A 19,843-nucleotide genomic window follows, 5' to 3' on the forward strand; every position below is an offset into this window, starting at 1 on the left:
TTTGTAGAGATTATTGATGTGAGCTTCTGGAGAGACATGCTAGTAGATACTTTTCTCAGTTATCGTTCCCCATCTGTGCCATGTTTTTCTGTGCTTGGGGCATGGTGCCGCATATTTAAAAAGAACGGTAGAGGATTAAAGCAGCAGAGGTCTTATTAATACCAATACTGTTAGCAGGTACTTTATCATAGACATTTCAAATATCTCATTTAATCCTCACCACTACTCTCAGAAATAAAAAAAGTAACATCATTATGTTCATTTTTCAGATGAGGAAACTGAGATATTGAGCTGTTACTATCTAGCTGATGGTAACCCAGCCGATACAAGATTCTGATGGCAGACCCAGGTCCTACCCACCATGCCGTAGTATCAAGTAAGGCCCTTAACAATGAGCAGGACTCCTGGACATATATAGACCACCAAGCATCTTACCGAAAAGAGTTAAAATTAGTAATAGATAATATTATTAAAATTATTTTTTTTGCCAAAGAATGTATATTGGCTTCTACTGCAACATTATCTTAATTATCTTGATTTATTTGGAAAAATACAACATTTGCAGTAATCAAAGTGTATTTTAAATTACCATCTTGAATCACTTTGTATGCTTTAACATCTTAACTAAGAGAAATGAAATATAAAATCCACAATTTTAGCTTAAAAAAAGAAGAGAGAGGTAGAACAAGAATAAAAGTCTGAGTTTCTTGAATAAAAACTGCACACTTAAAATATTGCTGACCTTAAGGCTATATTATAGATTGGATGCCATTAAGATCTTCATAAATGTTTAAAGTGATAGCACTCCACTAAAATTTCCTTCCAATCTAACTTGAGAATATTTACCTTTGATATAGAATATCCTATCTATACTTATAAAATTATACAGTAAAATAAAAAGCCAGTTATCCACAAATGTTCATCTGTCATTGTTTTAAGCCTAACAATTTCATTATATATTTATTTGGCTCTTGTGTTTTTCCACTTACTTTTTTTATGTCAATGAGAGTTAAAAGCCATGCTGGTTAAAGTTTTGCCAAATAAGCACAAAGCTAACCCTAGCTAAAGAAAAAAACAAAACAAAACATACAGCCCATGAATTTTTAAAAGTTCATACATAATATATCATAAAAGTAGACTGACTAATACGGGACATGGGCTTTAATAAAAAGCTCCTTGACCATTTCTCAGAGACTTTGAGATGTAATCAATACCCAAAAAGGTATCCTGGGGATAAGGCCAAGATTTATGATATTTTTGCCGAGAGTGACAGTTTCTGCTCACTCTATCATCTGTGAAATTCATGATATTGAATTTCATAGAACACAAGAAAGGAAAGCATTTTTATCTGTCTGACAATACTTCAAAGATACGCTCTATGCTTCACTTGTGACATCATATTTGATGGAAGGGAAATAACAACCTAAACAAGTGTTCTGAAGGCAACAGGGAACTCACGTGAATCTCAACATCAGTTTGTGACCGCGTCGGACTTCGGCTTCTTTCCACCTCTGAAAGCAGATCTCCAGATGAAAGATCTAAGATGCGTGAATGAAGTTTCTAGATAAAAGCAAGCGGAAACATTGAATAGTGATAATTTAATTGTTCGTTTTAAAATCCGGCCTCGCACAGGTAAATCTCAAAGGAGTTGACACTTCTAGATTGGATAATACATATCCTAACTCAAAAAAGTTTATTCTAATTTATCAGTGTTCTACATATATGCATGTGCAAATTACAGCTTATAAACAATAATCGCACTTTCACAGTCTGTCAGTCTGTGATGGAAAATAAGCTGTAGGAAAAAAATAAGTAATAGTTGGGAAATAAGTAGCAAGAAAATTGTTACACTTATTAGCTAGTGTGAAAATTAACTTTTGATATTCACATTAAAAACAATCACCAAGTTAACCTTATTATATTGAGAATGGTTAAAATCTGAGCAAATAATTATAAAAGTGACCTTATTTCTAAACAACATTGATCTTGTGAAATCTTCCCTTGGACATATTTTAACTCAAAGTCATTAATGTCATCTGTTAGGAACAATTAATATGAATAGAAAATAATTGCATCAGGGATCTGGGGACTTGGATTTTGTGCATTAATATTCACACAACTATTTGATTATATACTCAATTCTTTATTTCAGCTTTGCTTGGGAGGCTTGCTAAACCAGGGACATTTCACTATATTAATCTTTATACTAATTACTAAAGCTTTTCTGTGCACATTAAATTTGATCTGTTTAATTGCAAATATAATAAAACTCGTGATTTATGTCTAATGTTTCTGCAAGGCTGATGACATTTTCAAATGGTACTTGCAGTCTGGTTTCTCTTGGTTACAACTTTTGTGACTTTGGATAGTAAAAACGTCGAATTGAGTAGGTAAATAATGTGGCTAAACATGCTGCCCATGCCTTTCCTCCCTGGAAAGGCCTTGCTGCCTAGTGATAATGATCTGGGAAATGTCTGAGATTCTCTGCCACTAATTAATGTTAGAACCATCGTAAAGTGTAGGAGTTGACCCACGAGTCACTTTGTTCCAGCAGACCTACCATGTTGTCAGAGGAACCGTAGACTCCATGTTTAGTCCTTGCCTACTGAAGGAGCACTGTGGTAGGACTGCACTGCATCCTTTTGTGGGAGTGGAGGCACTTTTTTTTCAGCTATGGATCAGTTCTCCTCCTTATCAGGAGCTTAAAATCACTACTTGCTACAGACCTATACTCTTGCTTCTTTGAACCCATGTTTGTGGAGTTACTTTCACTAAAAATGGCAAAAATCCTAAACCGATTGCCTGTTATTTTGAAAATTCTAATTTCTCCAATAGTCATCATTAGCTAACTAGAATCAGGATGTTGTTTCTATCCAATTTTTATAATCCTTATCTCGAGATCCCTCTAGAATCTGTGTTTTTGGGGGGCAAAGATTATTTAATCCCCAGAACCTGTCACAGTGTGTAATATTTGGTTATTATCCAAGTGATGCTTATTGTAGTTTATAAAGAAAAAGATGTCTATATATTTTTCCCATCTATATATAGGTTTTAAAGTTTGGAAAAGTGCCAAAAGAATTATAACGTTCTGAGGCCTAAGAATACATTTATCAATATGCAAACAGTCCAAGAAGTTATGGGAAATGACATTCAACAACAAAAAAAATAATGATTTTGAGTGGTATATCATGTGATTTTGGGGAACAGTTCTTACAGATTAGTTATCTGACTTCTCATTCAGTTCATGGTTATACTTCACTCCTTCTTACCAGATATATGATGTCATCCTTTGCTTTCTGCATGAATATGTGTCTCTATAAACCCATCCTCCTAAGTGATGTTATCTTTGAGCAGTTTTTATCCAAATGGACAGTTCCCTCTATTTACATAGGTAAGGTCACGTGGGAAAGGGGATATGTCCTAGGGCAAGGGGCCAGGTGACCTGAGTTCCAGGCCTATGTAAGGCACAGATTTTAGCAGATCTTTGGAATATAAATGGACTGCTCTATCTCAGATTCCTCACCTGAAACAGAGGGATGGAAGTGGCTATTTAACCTACCACACAGATAGGGAGAAGTATTGCCACAGGTAGGAAGGATAATAAATAAGATAGTACGCTGAAATTCACATAGCCTTACACCAATTAATTGTCATAACTGAGAGTTCATGGTAGGCAATTTACTAAAGGCTAAGGTACAAACGAATCACTTGTTGTTATAGTTCCCATATATGTAAGGCAAATAAAAATTGACTTGGAAAAATAAAATCTACTTCCATGTTAAGGCCGCAGGCAAGAAAATGGTAGGTACATATCATTCTTTTAACAACTTCCCTTAAATAACCACAAAAGTTCACAAGCCCATAGATGTTACACTTCTTATAATAATAATTTTTATGAGAGGCTTATATTTTCACATCTATATATGTATTTAATGTTATAATAAATATATCCTCATGTAGAGTAAAAGAGAGAGAAGGAACCAGAGAGATAGTGTGAGTGCAAGAGAGCAAGCACATTGCTTTTCAAACTGGTGTTGTGATGTTATCCGTGCTTAATTGGAACCTCAGTGAAAAATAAGTAGAATGTACCTAAAGGAAATACAATTAAAGCAATATCTTTTTGGATATGTCTCCTTGGGCAAGGGCAACAAAAGCAAAAATAAATAAATGGGACTACATCAAAATAAAAATCTGCACAGAGATGGAAACCATCAATAAAACAGAAAGAACCTACTAAATGGGAGAAGATATTTGCAAATGAGGTATTTGATAAGTAGTTAATATTCAACATATATAAGAAACTCATACAACTCAACATCTAAAACAACAAATAATCCAATTAAAAATAGACAAAGGACCTGAATGGACATTTCTCCAAAAAAGACACTACACACAGTTGGCCAACAGACATATGAAAAGATGCTCAAGATCATTAATCATCAGGGAAAGGCAAATCAAAACCATAATGAAATATAATCTCACACCTGTCAGATGGCTGTTACCAAAAATCAGCAAGCGTTGGCGAGGATGTGGAGAAAAGGGAACCCTCGTGTACCGTTGGTGGGCCTGTAAACTGGTGTAGCCACTATGGAAAACAGTATGGAGATTCCCCCCAAAATTAAAAATAGAACTACCATATGACTCAGCAATTCTACTTCTCGGTATTTATCTGAAGAAAACAATAACACCAATACAGAAATATATATGCGCTCCAATGTCTATTGAAGCATAATTTACAAAGCAGAATATGAAAGCAATCTAGGTGTCCATCAATGATAGATCACTGAAAATTATGTGATAATGTGTATTAACGTGTGTGTGTGTTATGGAATATTACTTAGCTGTAGAAAAGAATGAAATCTTGCCATTGCTGACAACATGGAGGGACCTAGAGGGTATTATAATAAGTGAAATAAGTCAGACAGAGAAAAAATTATTACTGATTTCACTTATCCACAAAATCTAAAAAGAACTAAACAAAGAAAACAAAACAGAAACAGACTCATAGACACAGAAAACGAATTGACGGTTGCCAGAGAAGAGGAAGGTAGGGGAATGGGTGAAAAAGGTGAAGTGACATAAGAGGTACTAACTTGCAGTTATAAATTAAATAAGCCACAGGAGTGTAGTATATAGCATAGGGAATATAGTCAATAATATCGTAATAACCTTGCATGGTGACAGATGGTTACTAGACTTATGGTGATCACAAGGTATACATATGTCGAATCACTATGTTGTACATCTGAAACTAACATAATATTGCATGCAAATTATTCTTTAATAATTTTTTTGAAAAGTTATTGTCAGAAAGAGTATAACAGGCAAGAGAATGCCATGACCTCTTAAAAAGTACATCTGCTTAGCAAGAGGGAGAATTCTGCATTACACATTTATCTATAGTTTATGTTTGCTGTTAATGTTCATTTGGATAAAATCTCTCACCTGAAATAATTCAAACTTTAAATCTTTAACCTGAAAATCTTAATGAGTCCTGATTTTAGACATGGCTTTTTAAAATGTTTTACACATGAGAAGTAGCAAGATTATACAGTATAATTTTGAAATTGACCTCTCATCATCTGTTACACTATCTTAGTAACTGTGATTCCACTTGGTCTTAGAAAGAGAGACTCCTAGCCTCACACTTCCAAACCAAAGGTCAGTGAGATCCTTTCACTCAAAAGCTTCCTTTGATAACAATTTACCCCTCCCTTCTTGCCAGACAGGTTTCATCTCTGGAATGGTGCTCTCTACTTCTGAGCTGATGCTTCTGTCTCTCTTTCCGCAGCACACTCTCCCTGCTCCTGCCATCCTATCTAAAACCTACTCACTATTCAGGACTGTACTAACACCTCACTTGTAAGGTTGTCTGTCATCTCTAGCCCACAGTCGATTTCTCACCCAGTTGGATTACAACACTCCCCTATTTGGGCCCTTTATCTGAAATGCACAATTGCTGAACTGTTCCTGTATGTAGTCTATTTTCCTAACAGAGTGATCAACTCTATGAAAATGAGGTCAAGCCCTACATTTCTGTTTTCTCTCTGTGGCAGGGACTGGCTAGTTGTCATGGAACCTAGTCCTTCTTTCTGGGCACTTAGCTGGACTGCATTTCCCAGCCTCCTTTGCAGTTAGGTATGGCCATGGGACGTGGTTAGTTCTAGCCAATGGAGTATGAGCAAAGGTGATATCTGTCCTGGCCCAAGAATATCTATGTTCTTTCCCCTTCTACCAGCTTGATGCAGCCAACTTACTATAGCAATCTCAGGAGCCATGCGTTAAAGATGGAGCCACCAGGTGGAAGGAGTTTGGATTTCTGAATTACCAACTGGAAGAGTCACCTGGGGACCAAAGATATTTCTTTTGGACTTTCCATGAGGAAGAAATAAACTTACACTGGGTTTGAGCTATGATTCATTTGAGGGTGTGTTTGTCATCATGACTAATACTAACCCGGCTGATATAGCTCTCCTCTGAGATAAGCACTCAATAGCATACAGGGTAGCCACACAATTGATAAACACATGCACAGGTTTTCCTCGCTATCTGAAAGTTGAGCATTACTATGAAACCTTTCATAAGCCAAAATGGTGTAAAGTAAAAAAGCGCTTACCATTAATTTATATGGAAAAAATTTTAAGCATTCCCAAAACCAAAATTCAGCATACACACAATGTCCTTATTTCGTTCATCTCTATCGAAATGCTTAATTACATCTCGTTTTACGCTAAGTACAATACCTTTATGAGCCCTCTTTGGCTTTTCTGATACCTCAGGACACATCTTGCTAATGAATGTATAAAATAAATCAAGATAAAGCACAGATGCTCACAGACACAGTTTAAAGCTTATGGTGGCTCGATGCTGAGATGCTGAGTGTGGTTCCTGGGCAGGAGCTTGGTGGGGCCACTCTTCCTGCTCAGGGTTCATGATGCCTCTATTAACAGCTTGAGTAAAACAAACGCTCAATGCTATTTTCACTTTTTCTGTAACAGCACAAAAACTCTTTGGATTTCTTTTGGTTAGCGAAAACAGGTACTAATACAGGTCTTTCGTAAAAGCAAAGTAGTATAAAGTGAACTTTCGGAAACCAGGGAATACCTATATTCATACACATACACACATTATATACACAGTCACACACATATTTAAATATGTATATATGTTTATGTCAGCTGACCAAGGTGACATCTCACACTGAGGACTTTCAGCTTCATGAAGAAAAGGCCTGCATTCTGTCACTATGCAGGGACACCGGTCAGGGGATTTGTGTGATGAGCTAAGGTGCATTACAATCCATAGCCCGAACACTCACCTCACGCCAGTGTAAAATACCAAGCTCAGCTTTGGGGACCTGGCAATACCAGGGCAGCCAGTTCCAGAATCACACACTGGGTCAGTAATATCTGGTGGCTGACGCTGCCTTCAGTCAGCCAGCATTATGCTCTCTAAACGGTTCTGAATCTGTAATTCAAGGCAGGCAGAGTAACGTCCCCCTTGACAGACAGTGCCCAGAGCTGGCTGTCCTTTATCTCATGGGGATGAAGGAGGAGCGGCCCCTCAGAACAGTGGAGATGTATTCTGTAGCTCTGCAGCTAATGATGGCAGTGAGGCTTGGAGACGAAGGTGAGCTCGGGCCTCTCAGAGTGGCATTTCTCTTCTCACTCACAAAGCTGCAGTTTTTCAGATGCTCAGTGAAGGCCTATTGCATTTAACAGAATTCTGCCTCTAGGTTTTTGCCCAGTAAGGAGATGATGTCTTAACTTTAAGGCCCTGATTGCTGAGGCCAGAGAGACACTGAGTCCTTATTTAGTGGTACACTGTGAGGGTAAAAAGCAGATCTTTACCTGAGAACTTTGAGCAGCTTGGAAAACTTGCCTGGAAAACTCAAGTAAAATAGGGTGATGGGCAGCTTTTGTATTTTTTGATGTACTTCTTAAGGTTTGAAAAGAAATGTGTAAATTTTTTCACGCCAGGATTTCAGAAGCTATTAACTCAGTTTAAGATGTAAAGAAGGAGGCACAAAAGGATAGTTTAAGCATTGCTTCCTTCTCTTCATTCAGATTTGGTGAGAGAATTAATCTAATACTATACTCATGTATATAATTATTCCCCCCTCTAACTATCAAAAGCCAAATGTCTGTACAAAAGAGAAGTCATGAGAGTGGATATGGCACATATCTGATTAATAGACTCTACCAACACAAGTAATTTAGATTCAGCAACAGAAAGTGGATGTGAATTAGTGTTTTTAATCTGATCTGTTTCAATCTCCTTGATTGAATCCTTGGTGGATACTATAGGATTGATCCTGAATTCTACCACAGTCCTGTTTTATATTCTCCAGAGTTGCTTTTTCTCCCTTGTGGAAAAGGTCTCTCACTCAGTCAAAGGGGATGGCCGCTATGCCCACAAATCTTGAATTCCTGTTCATTTATAGAGTGAGAAGGTGTATAATTGTCAAACAATCTGGTGCTGAATCTTCTTTACCAATCGCATTTCTCTGAATTCTATTCACAATACACCGGACCCATTAGAAGTTATTTTTCTACTCTCAGAGGTTCACGGCAGGATATTTAGAGGAGTAGCGGGATTTTCTGAAATCTGCCTGCTCACCTCTGGTATCTTTAACTATTCAGTATGTTCCCCAATAAAGGAAATCCCAGCAGCTGCCCTGTCACTCTCTCTCTCTGTGCACACTCCTCACCTGCTCCTGCCTGCTCCCTGGCTGAGTGCTGCTGTTCCCACTATCTTGGCTGTTCGCTCATTTGGACTTGGCCTTGTTTAGGGGTCACCCTCCCTCACAAATTTGGTGACCTAGATTCTGGGTGGATTTTTTGGATAAAGAATTTATTGCTTCTTCAACTTTAGCACTGTTTTCAAATCACCCTGTCTCTCCTTCGGAGAAGTTGATCTCAATTCACAGCTTCCAGAAAGCTTCCTGGAGCCTGACTTTTGCTCCCTCAGTTCAGCCCCAGGCAAGCTCTGGGCCTTGTGTTTCATCCCCTTTAATCCCATCACAAGGAAGGCAAGTCTAGAGTGGGCTATTATTATCCTCTGAGCATCTTTCAATATTGCTAACTTCAGATGATTTCCTGTGATTTCACTTTTCTGGAAATCCTCTGTTACAAGGGTAGAAAACATTCATGGTGGATTTAATATATGTTTAAGAGGTGATTTAAATATTGCTCTGAATCAGACATAACCAGCTGAATAAGCCTTGTTTCTTCTTTTGGGTAATAAGGCAATTTTCATATGTATGCATGAGGCTCTGAAAGGAAGTCCAAGGAAATCTCCTAAAATAGCTTGGAGTCTGATTAAGATAATTTTTTCTTTGAAAGCTCACCAAATAATCATCTCCAAACCCCAAGTTTTACCTTACTCACACACTAGCCTAACATTTTTACTTATATTTTTGACATACCCATAAATATGATTTTTTTTTTCCATCAGCCTTTCCAAATCCCATCAAGAGATATTGTGGTAGACCCCTGGTTCACATTTCACAGTTTTATTCTGTTCCATTAAGAATTTATTATAAAATCGAATATTATATAACTGCACGTTACATAACTAAGTATTATATGGTCATTTCTTAAATTTATGAAAATTTGAGCCTAGGACAAAATCTTTTTGGATAAAAGCTGATGTTTAATTAATTATGCCATTATTTCCATTTTGGGATACAAAGATAAAACATAATACCTGCATTCAATCATCGTGCTGATGCAACACAGAGTATGCCTTTCGAATGTCCTCCTGGAGGCCCTTTAAAATATGTCCATCAAGATCTGATCTCACTTCAGAGTCTGAAATTTTTATAGCTATTATTTTCTTTTTTGCCATCTACAACAGTTCTTGCTGCAATGATTATTTTCTCTGACAACTTTTAGGCTTGCCTTGCATATCAATCTTTAGGTGCCCCAAGAGTATTCTGTTTTGCTCTGGACGGTGCCTCTGCAAATGACATGGTCCTACATCTTCTTTTCTGTTTCTATGGATCCAAGATTATAAAATGCTTTGGAAACAATTATTCCACAGCTATATTCAAAACCTCCTTCAAGGGTCTCTGCTACCATGACAACCTGATTATCCGGTGGCTGCCTAAGAGAGCAGTGTTTGGTTTGGTGACTAGGAAGTTTATTTGGGGCTTCTGCAGCTTAGACTGATGACTGGAGTATCTCAAATCTGCCCTGTGTTCTGAAACTCCATTAACAGTGCCCTGGGGACCTGCAGGGCAAGGACCAGTGGGAAGACAGATGAGGATGCAAAGAGCAGACCTTGCCCTTGGGAGCTTCTACTCTAATTAGTGCAACAAAAAGCATTTATGAAGCATCTACTATGTGCAGAATCCTGACTATGAACTATAAACAGACTCAAGGAAGCTAATTAGTGTAGTCTATGATATCAATGAGGAGCCCACACACACAGATGAGAGAAAAATAAGAATTCTTAAGGCAGAAAATGCAAAAGAGATCTTGGTATAGAGTAAAGGGGATATGGGGGCAGGAGCGGGGTAAGAATGGAGGTCAAGATAGTAACACAGTTAAATATGAATAAGATAATATTCTGTGCAATAAATGTTCACGGAATAGAGGCTTAGCTCTCACTATCTTTACACAAAACAAAAAAGAATCAGAAATATTTAATATAAAACAGCAAAGCGACAGAGTGTTGGGAAACGAGATATAGGGTTAGGGCTTCCAGGGCAGGTCACATGGACCTGTGGCAGGTGGAGAGCCAGTACCTAAGAGTGATTCATACTTGCTTGCCTGAAAAATCATAAGACACTCTGAAGCTTCCTTTTTGTCTTCTTTTGACTCTGATCTGAGAGAGGAAGTGATTCAGCACAGCCTGAGCTTATTCTTGGATCAAAGAGATACAGAAGTGTCTTGAAATTTCCATTTTCATCACTAATTACTTTAACAGGTACTTTAAGAAGTGCTTTCCAATTGCCCCCACTGTTTTGTAAAATTGTCTACGTGGCATTTTACATTTTTTATCAAGATTTATTTTTGAAAATTCTCCATGATTTCCGAAGTTTTTTGCTTTTTACACATGGGGGAACACATTTTCCCTCTGATTTCATGAACTAAAGGAATTAGAGGGAAAAAACAAAACAAAACAAAACAAAACAAAACTTGACCTATTTTTACCAGACTATTGGAAATTGCCTCAATGGTCACTGGAGCCCAGCGTACCATTCGATAGGAAGAAATGAATTACGTTCTGCCCTGTCGGGGAAGGAGGCCCCATGTGAAGTCCCTTCCCTAATCTTATTTCATTAATCCTTAAGCCCTGCGGAAGAAGCTATTATCTTAGTTTTTAGGGATGAAGAACTCAAGATAACCAAAGCCAAGAGAAGTATTCAAAGTTACAAGGTTATAATCTAATAAATGGTAGAGCTGAGGATTCTCTCTCAGTTCTGCCTTCCTTCTAAGTCTAAACTCTCCACCACATTCTGCTTGCCTTTTCTCTGAAGGAAGGGAATCAATATCCTCAATGGTCTCTATTGCAAGCTGAGCTGTTTATATCTGCCTAATTGCTTAAGCCCATAATTTGGATCACTCCCATAAAGGGAACTATGAGAACTTTCCTGCCCAGACCTTTTCTTAGAGGCAGATAATTGATAACTGAAAAGAAATAATAGTAACAACAACAGTAACAACAGTAGCTGTGAACACTTATTCAGCTCTTTTTAGAACCAAGTATGTGTTTCATGTATACTAGCCTTTTAAATCCTATCACAATCCATGGTGAGGACTATTTTATTCTCATTTTACAGGTGAAGAAACTGAGTTACAGGGCTAAAATTCTTGCCTAAGAGCACATAAATAATGTTTAAATTCCAGGCAGTCTGACTACAGAGTTCATACTCATAATTCTACAATTAAATCTGGGTAATGATAGCTTGTTACAAATAATTTACTAAAATAACAATATAAATTAATTAGGCAACAATAAGAACTACTTAGAATTTAAAAAGAGAAATATCTTTAAGTACAATATGATATCATCTCTTGCTATAGTCAAACATTATTCACTTGTTCAAAACATAATTTCATTGTTATTATTTGTAATATTATTGGTATTGGTGATGTTGTGTCCTCTTAGATCTCTATATTCTTTCCAGGGAAACACAATTTTGAATATTTGGATCTAACTGAAAATAAAACTAAGGAGAAAAACAGAAAACATTTACAGAGTGCTTCCTTCATACTAATAGTGTGCTAAGTGCTTACATTTTTTTTTCTTATTTAATCCTTATAATCACTTAATGAAATAGAAACTATTACGACCTCAATTTTCAGATGAGAAAAATGAAGAACAAGTTAAAGTGTTCAGGTCAGGGATTTGAACCTGGACACAGACTTTAGCGCTGCCCCTTATGACAGACATTCTCTGCCACCATGTTGTCTCATCTAGGGCACAGTGATGGACAAACAGTTCCTGCCTCCAAGGTGCTTGTAGGAGGACAAGCCACTGGCATCCTCAGTGTTGCGCCATGGAAGCCTCAGAAGAGGGGTCTGATGGGGGCGGGGCTTTTCCCATTAAGCGATAGCTGAGACAAGATTTTAAGAACAAGAAATGATTACTTAGGTAAAGGAGCCAAGAAAGGAAGAAAAATGAAAGGGGACCTCCTGAGCAGAGAATATGCAAAGGTCCAGAGGTGAGAGAGAGTGTGACATTGTTCTGCAAAAATTCAGTAAGACCATAGAAACAAATTCAAGGAGAGGAATAGTGAGTCACACGACAAATAAGTAGCAGAGCTGGAATTTATATGTATCACTCCCTCCAAAAAACATGCTTTCTCCCTTATTCCTTTGCCTACCCCATATTTTTTTCTAATGCTAAATTTGGTTGTGGGACTCCATTAGCCTTACCTATGTCAACAAAGAAAAGGTCTAGAGGAAGAAACTAGAAAGGTCTCTGGAAGAAAATGTAGATACAATGTGCCTCTTTCTTAAAGGGGCGGTAGGAGTTCAGTCTAGGATCATCGCTTATGCTGTGTGCTAGACCTGTGCAAAGTGCTGCCAGCAGCACTCCAGATATGTCTAATCTCTAATCCTGAAGACGCAGAGTAACTCCTGTTGCCAAAGGGTACCACGCATTATCCAGGCTGTGCAGGAAAGGAGACCTGGGCCCTGCTCTGTTATTGCAACTACAATAAGGAAACATTAAAATCAAATGATGATTGCTTAACACTAGAAGATAATCTCCAAGGAAGGGGAAATGCCTTGTCAGTGTTTTGGAGAACCCCCAAAAGCATGTAGAATTATTTATAAGATGGGTGCCTCCTTACATTATTAAAGGAAAGATGAGAACAAGTGAAATTCAGAGTTTGGGAGATTACATAACCTTTGGGATCTTAACAGGCTGCAAAATTCACTCTCACAGCACTTCCCTGCATGCAGGCTACGGTAAAAGCTAGATCATACAGTCTGATGTCTCAGTTCTAATAGGACAAGTTGCTAGAGTCCCATTCATTTTAAATGTGAAACCAATTTCTGGTTGAATGAAGGTCTAGAGTCTCACCTCCCTTGACAGTTAATATTAAGTTGTGCATTTTCAGGGTTTCAGACTTCCTACTTCAGTTTGTTTTGTAGGCATTGTTGCTACAGTTCTGCATCGTACTTTCTCTGTAGCCTTATCCCCACAGTAGTTTTTAAATCCACTGTTACTTTACCACATGATAATAAATGCCTCATGGTATTAAAAACAAGCAGTTGAAATTGTTATTTATGTGGCTTCCTAACAGCAATTTGAAATATAGGGCATAAAATTTACCAGCTTACAATATTGTTCAATATTAATGGTGGGAAGGGTAATATGTAAAATAGACATTAAAGGATTAAATAAAATACGTTTCACTAAGCTAAATCATTTCTTGACAAATGGCAGTTTCCAGCTATTACATAGGATTTATCAAGCCAACTGGATTTATTTTTATTTTTCTATTAGTTTGCTTAATACATTATATATTTAAATTTCAACTTGTGGGTTTTTTCCGCCCCAGATATATTAGGAAAAGCTATTGAAAACAGGCTCTGAGATAAAAATGACACCAGACTCTCAGGTTGAAATTGCTCCTTGGTTTCCCCAGCAAATTCTCTAGCGAGTTGACTAAAGACTCAGTTGTAACATCCAAGAGAAAAGTACATGGATATGTTATTACAAACATTTATTTGTATGACAGATTAGGGAGTTACAAGAGCATCAGAAAATTCAATGAAAAGGCATATCCTCCATAAGACATAAAACAATGCTTCCACTGTTTTTACTTCAGACTCCACAGGTACACAGCACTTTGTTCTAATCAAGCATGTTCAGTAAACACTATGCATTTGTGAACCAGGCACAAAAAAAGAAGGTGGAAAAAGAAATTCCTAATTTCCTAGGGTGAAAATTGTGAAGTATTAAATGGATATTTGATGCATAAATACAAATAACATAATCTCTCTATTTTCTTCTGAGACAGTCACTAGTTACCATAATCCTAAAATTATTCTGTCTTCTCAAATCCCTAAAGATTTATTAGTTTTCATAAACTGCTTTCACGAAAACTTTCTTAAAAGATGCAAAGTAATCTTTCTCTGTGCTTTCCTTTCATTTCGTGTCATGTGCAGCATTTGCAACCTCACGGAATATCAAAAATGAGTTCTTATTTTTAGAGAAATTGGTTATAAATCTATAAATAACTATTACAAATAAATGAACGTTATAGAGAAAAGAAAACTGCTTGTAGACTCATTTGAGAAACTATGGAGAAATCCAAATTCCTAAGAAGTAATTATTATTGTAAAATTAACGGTCTGCTTTGAACATTTGTTAGTAATCAGCTGGTTTTAAAGACGTGTTTTTTTCTTAGACTGTGAGTTGAAGGCTGCAACAAATATTTCTCCTTAAATGCCCCATGTTAATAATTCCAGAGGCTTCAAAAATATTTATTACATACAAATCTTTACTTTTTGTTTAGCTGTTTTATGTGGGGTGGTAAATTTATTTCCACAAATACTTTTCTATTGATTGAAAACTAATAAAATAAGATGCCTTTGCACTTCAGTGTATAAAAATAGTCATTGTCTAAAATGTGAATCATTTATTCAAAAAGCCAATGGTTAAGTCACAGAAGATGTCATCTAGCCCAGTTTGTCATCAGTCTTCAACATAGGGGAGTTCAAGTCCACAAGCTGTAGATGTGTTCATCGCATTGATGAAACATCTCAATTCACTGGATCCAGGAGATCCGAACCCTTGATTAGCTGACATAGTATTTAAAACAAGAAGACAGTAACTACAAAACTAGCCTTTAAACATTCAGAATAAATCCTGGTTTTAGCCTCACAATGAGTTACCTTTGCCATCTGTAACATGCATAACCAAGGAGGCAGAAGAGCGTGTGGTCCAGGTGACATACTGCTTGGGTTCAGATTCTGGCTTTGTGTGATGTGAAGTAAGTTACTTCATCTTTTGCATCTTAGTTTTCATTATAGGTAATAATAACAAAATCAGCTTGAAGGGACTTATTGAAGATTTGGTGTTGAAGAGAAGGAAATCCTGAATTTATAAGGTGGTGATAGAGTTTTGATTCATTAAGGTGCTTCAGACATAGAAAATGCTCAATAAATGTTAGCTGTTTTAAAGACCAGTGACATAATTCATGGGGCCCAGTGCAGGGGGCAGTTTGTAAAAGAAGATACTGAGAATTTCAAGATGGTGACAGAACAACATTAAATCCAGGACTGAGCCCTTCCAAGCCCTTGTGTGACTGCAGACATTCACACCCATGAAATTGACCCTGGGTATTACCTTATCTGATAATAATTAGATTTTAAAAGACACTCTATAATCAACCAAGGATCTAGTTAGGTCACCTTTACTAAGCTTACTAGGATAAGAGTGGAATTTTGAATTTTAATGTAATTTTCAATAACAGAGTAGCATGCTTTTTTTTCTGTCTATCATCAAGTAGTGATAGAGTGAAATGTATGCCTGCCACTACAATCCAAAAATAAGTAATGAAACAGCTTCCTGTTATAAGAACCACCTCTACTGAAGAACCACCCTTTTGGTAGCACGTAAGTGATGATGACAATGTAAGATCCCAAACTCCACAAACTGTCAAAGTGGGGTACCCAGCTTAGGTTAAAAAAAAAAAAACAAGGGCACAAGCAAAGGGAGGTAACAATTTCCTGGGAAGTCAGTTTTGTCAACTCTGAGTCACAGTCGGTTTATAATCAGAACGTTAGGAGCAGCTTGTTCTAAGCCCCTGCCTGTTTCCACGTTATTTCCTTTCCTGTCAGGAGGGCCACCCATACCCTGCAAGGTGCTCCTATCTAGAAGGAAACATGGGGAGGATTCCTCACTGAGGCAGTAAGATGGAAGTGGGCAAAGCCTCACCTTATACTCACATTCTTATTTCTACACCTACTCACCTGACATTCCTGCCCCACTTTTTAATGACTCCACATGCTTTAATATTCCCTGGTTTTCCTGATCCTGAAATTTACTTGCTGACACTTGTCCTGTTGCTAAGCATGGTCCCTAACATGAAACAGAGCTGAAGACTAGTTCTTAGTAAAAACCCTGGGTGGACAGACAGTTGATAGAAGTGTATAAAATAGCAGACAATGACTTCAGAATTCTACCTCCATATGATCTTTCCCGACTAGACTCTGAGAAGTGACAATTTCCTTTGCCACTGTACTGTCTAGACATGGCCTTTTAGAGACACAAATAATAAGAGCATTAAGTTTCTCCTGCCCCCTCTCCCTAAACTACAATGTCTAACTATAATTATAACTATAATAACAACTGTTCTTATATAGGTATTGGTACCACATATCTTACAATATGAAAATCCTTTTACAATCTCTATCTCTAATTAATTTTAGCCTGGATCAAGATAGACTTTGTCTTGTGCTACCAAAGTACCATGTAATCTCCTGCTGGTCAATGAAGTGATTGTAAGAGTCTTAAATTCCTTTTCACATTTACTTTTTGAATCTGTCAGTAGACCCCAGAATCAACTGAAAAAATTAGGCAGTTCTCAATACGATCTCATTATTGACATTTATGTTGATCGATGTTGGCTTTTACAGAATTGGAATCTGCAGATCAATTCCCTTATTAGATTCTTTCTCACTGCTGCCATAATCATTTTATCACAGAGGCTGCTGCTATCAAATGCTGCTTTATCACTGTGTAATGGGACAAGCTAAACCAGTTCCTCTGGTTTAAGAAATAAGAAATACAAGAAATAAAAACATTCACTTGGTTTTAAATCTTACTTTTCACAAATTTTAAGAAATTCCCTGATAATTATACTCATACAGAGGTGAATTTGAACTTACTGTCCCTTAAAATTATGTTGTGTGGGCCAATGTTGAATCTTAAGGAAAATGTACACAACGCTCCTTGAAACCATTTTTCCTTTCCTCTCTGAGAGTTTCAGAAGTCAAATTATAAAGCAATTACCATTCACATAATGACCTAGGCCAGTTGGGTAGAGCAGGTGATAATGTCATTGTCTTTGGTAGAGTCCTAACACCTTGCCAGGAAGCTATGCATAAAAAGGGAGAAAAAACCTTTAAAATGCTGCTAGCTCTACAACTGGTCATTCTTTAGTTGTAAGACGGCCAAGCAAAAAGCAGTGTAGATGTCTCCAGAGAACCCATCTCAGCTCTAGAGAACCTAACTCAGGGTATGTGATCCACTAAGAAATGGCCAGGGGTGACATCACGTGTGAAGTACAGTCATTTGAATATTTTCTAAAGTTTAATAGTAAATTCTGCATGAGGGAATAACATAAATAATTGTCCTTATGTCTACACAAACTTGCAATTCCTAGGACATGAAAAATATAGATTCTCAGGGACTCTTAACATGAAACCAGAGGGATTCATGGGTAGAATTCAGAGCAGTTATAAAGTTGGAGGGAGAAAATGTATCTTTAGTTTCACTAAACTTGAACTAATATTTAGCATCTCTGGTTATTAATATAGGCTTCAAACTACACTGGTATACACTGCTGACTTTGTCATCAACAGAAATCAGACATCTTCATGTCACATCACAATTGTTGAAAATATCTCTAAATATTGTATGTTGGATTCATTACTTAAAACTGAGAACTGCCAATTAAGCTTGTTGTTTCATGCATTAGAGATGAAGCACATATATTCCTATGTTATATATATTTTTAATTTTAGTAACTGTACCTCAATATAATTGATTTCCTTTATAATCCTATGTCTTTTACTTTATACATTTAAGAGCATTATTCTGAGAAGGGGACCATAGGATTCTCTGATCTTAAAATATGTACCATTGCTAAAAACGTTTGTGAACCCCGATTACCTCACTGCTCCCCTGCCCATCTCATGTCGCATGTGATGTCACGAATGTCTCTCATGGTTCTGACTTTCCACACGTGAGCAACAAAGGGTGCATTTAGCCATCCTGAGTCCTGCCGCTTACCTCCAGAACCTGGAGGCAATGGCCCTGGCTGGACAAGGAACTTACATTAATTTGAATCTCCACTCAAATAAATGAGCTTTCCTTTCATTGCCAAGCCGAGCTCTACAGTTATGATTGTTATGTATTGTTGTAATCTAGACCTTAATGGCATTTTAGCCCTGTGGTGGGCTCATAGAGAAACTATTTTCAAACTTCAAAAGGCCATTAAAACATGTGCAGATGTCTGGAAAATTAATACTATTATCTAATCTCACCCTTTGCCTGTAGGTGGCAAAGAAGAAACAATGGTCAATAAAGATATTAGAGATCAATACACGGCCATAAAGCAAAGTGCCATCTTTCTGGGGAGTGAAGGTGGAGATGAGCGAGGAATCTGACAGTGCTTTAAAAGGCTCTCTCATTATTATTATTTTTTTGTTAAAGTCATTCACTTAGTCTGTTAAAAATTTAAAGAGAGAAAGAGGATGAGAAGGAAGGCAGAAGGAGAGAGAAGAGATAAAGATAATTTTCTGCTACTCTATTTCAATTTGAATGTGCAAGGTCTCAAATTCTCAAGAGTGGAGGCATTCATTCATTCACATGACAGAACCTAAATCTGTCAAGGTTAATGTTGAACGAGTTACAGTTTTTGTTCGGAAGTGTTTTGCATTTTGAGAGACTTCAGCCATATTCTGTAAAATTCTCAAGAGAGGGAGGGATTCTCATAGCTAGTTTCAAGGCTTTTATCAAGCCTTGAAACTAGCTTTTTATTTTTCAGAAACGTAGTATAGTCTCTTTCCTTCCTTCATTTTATTTCTAACAGATTTTCTTCTGTAAGTGTCTCAGGTACACCAAAAAGACATGAAAACAGGACATTTTTTCATCACAGAAAAAAAATTTTATTAAAAACTTTCTTTTAGAAAGTTTTTCAGTTTAGAAAGAGGAATGAGAAAGAAGAAAGTTATAAAAGACATTTTTAGCAGGGTTTTTTTTTTTTTTTTTCAAATGGATGGAGCTGACAATAGGAAATATACTGGGAACTCTTAACAAAGTATTATATGAAGTCATCTCTCCAGATAGCTCTTTATAAGAAAACCTGAAAATATTCACAGATTGCAGACAGCACATCCTTTGAAATTTAAGAATAAGTGAGACTGAATTAGTCAGGATTGTATCAGCTGTAAGAAACAGAAAAATTGACTTTCAGGGCTTAAACATGCAGCAGTTTGTTTTCTCAGATAGCAAGAAGTCCAGGTCAGTGGTTATTGAGAATTTGGGGGTTGTTTGTTGCTGTATCATAACCTAGCCTATCTTGACTGATTAGTGAGCCAACATGAAATGTCAGCCAAAAGGACCAAGTGGTGAAAGTAGTCTAAAAAGG

General features: G+C 37.0%; 1 protein-coding gene across 1 annotated transcript in view; it reads right to left on the minus strand.

Moving 5' to 3' along the window:
- The window catches only part of NCKAP5 (NCK associated protein 5), a 744,993-nt gene that overhangs the window by 66,031 nt on the left and 659,119 nt on the right, over positions 1 to 19,843 (minus strand). The window contains 1 exon segment of the mRNA XM_039874581.1: positions 1,459 to 1,560. Within this exon segment, the coding sequence (XP_039730515.1) occupies positions 1,459 to 1,560 (102 nt within the window).

Source organism: Pteropus medius, unplaced genomic scaffold (genome assembly GCF_902729225.1).
Source record: "Pteropus medius unplaced genomic scaffold, Ma_sr-lr_union100, whole genome shotgun sequence".
In the NCBI taxonomy this organism is placed as follows: Eukaryota; Metazoa; Chordata; class Mammalia; order Chiroptera; family Pteropodidae; genus Pteropus; species Pteropus medius.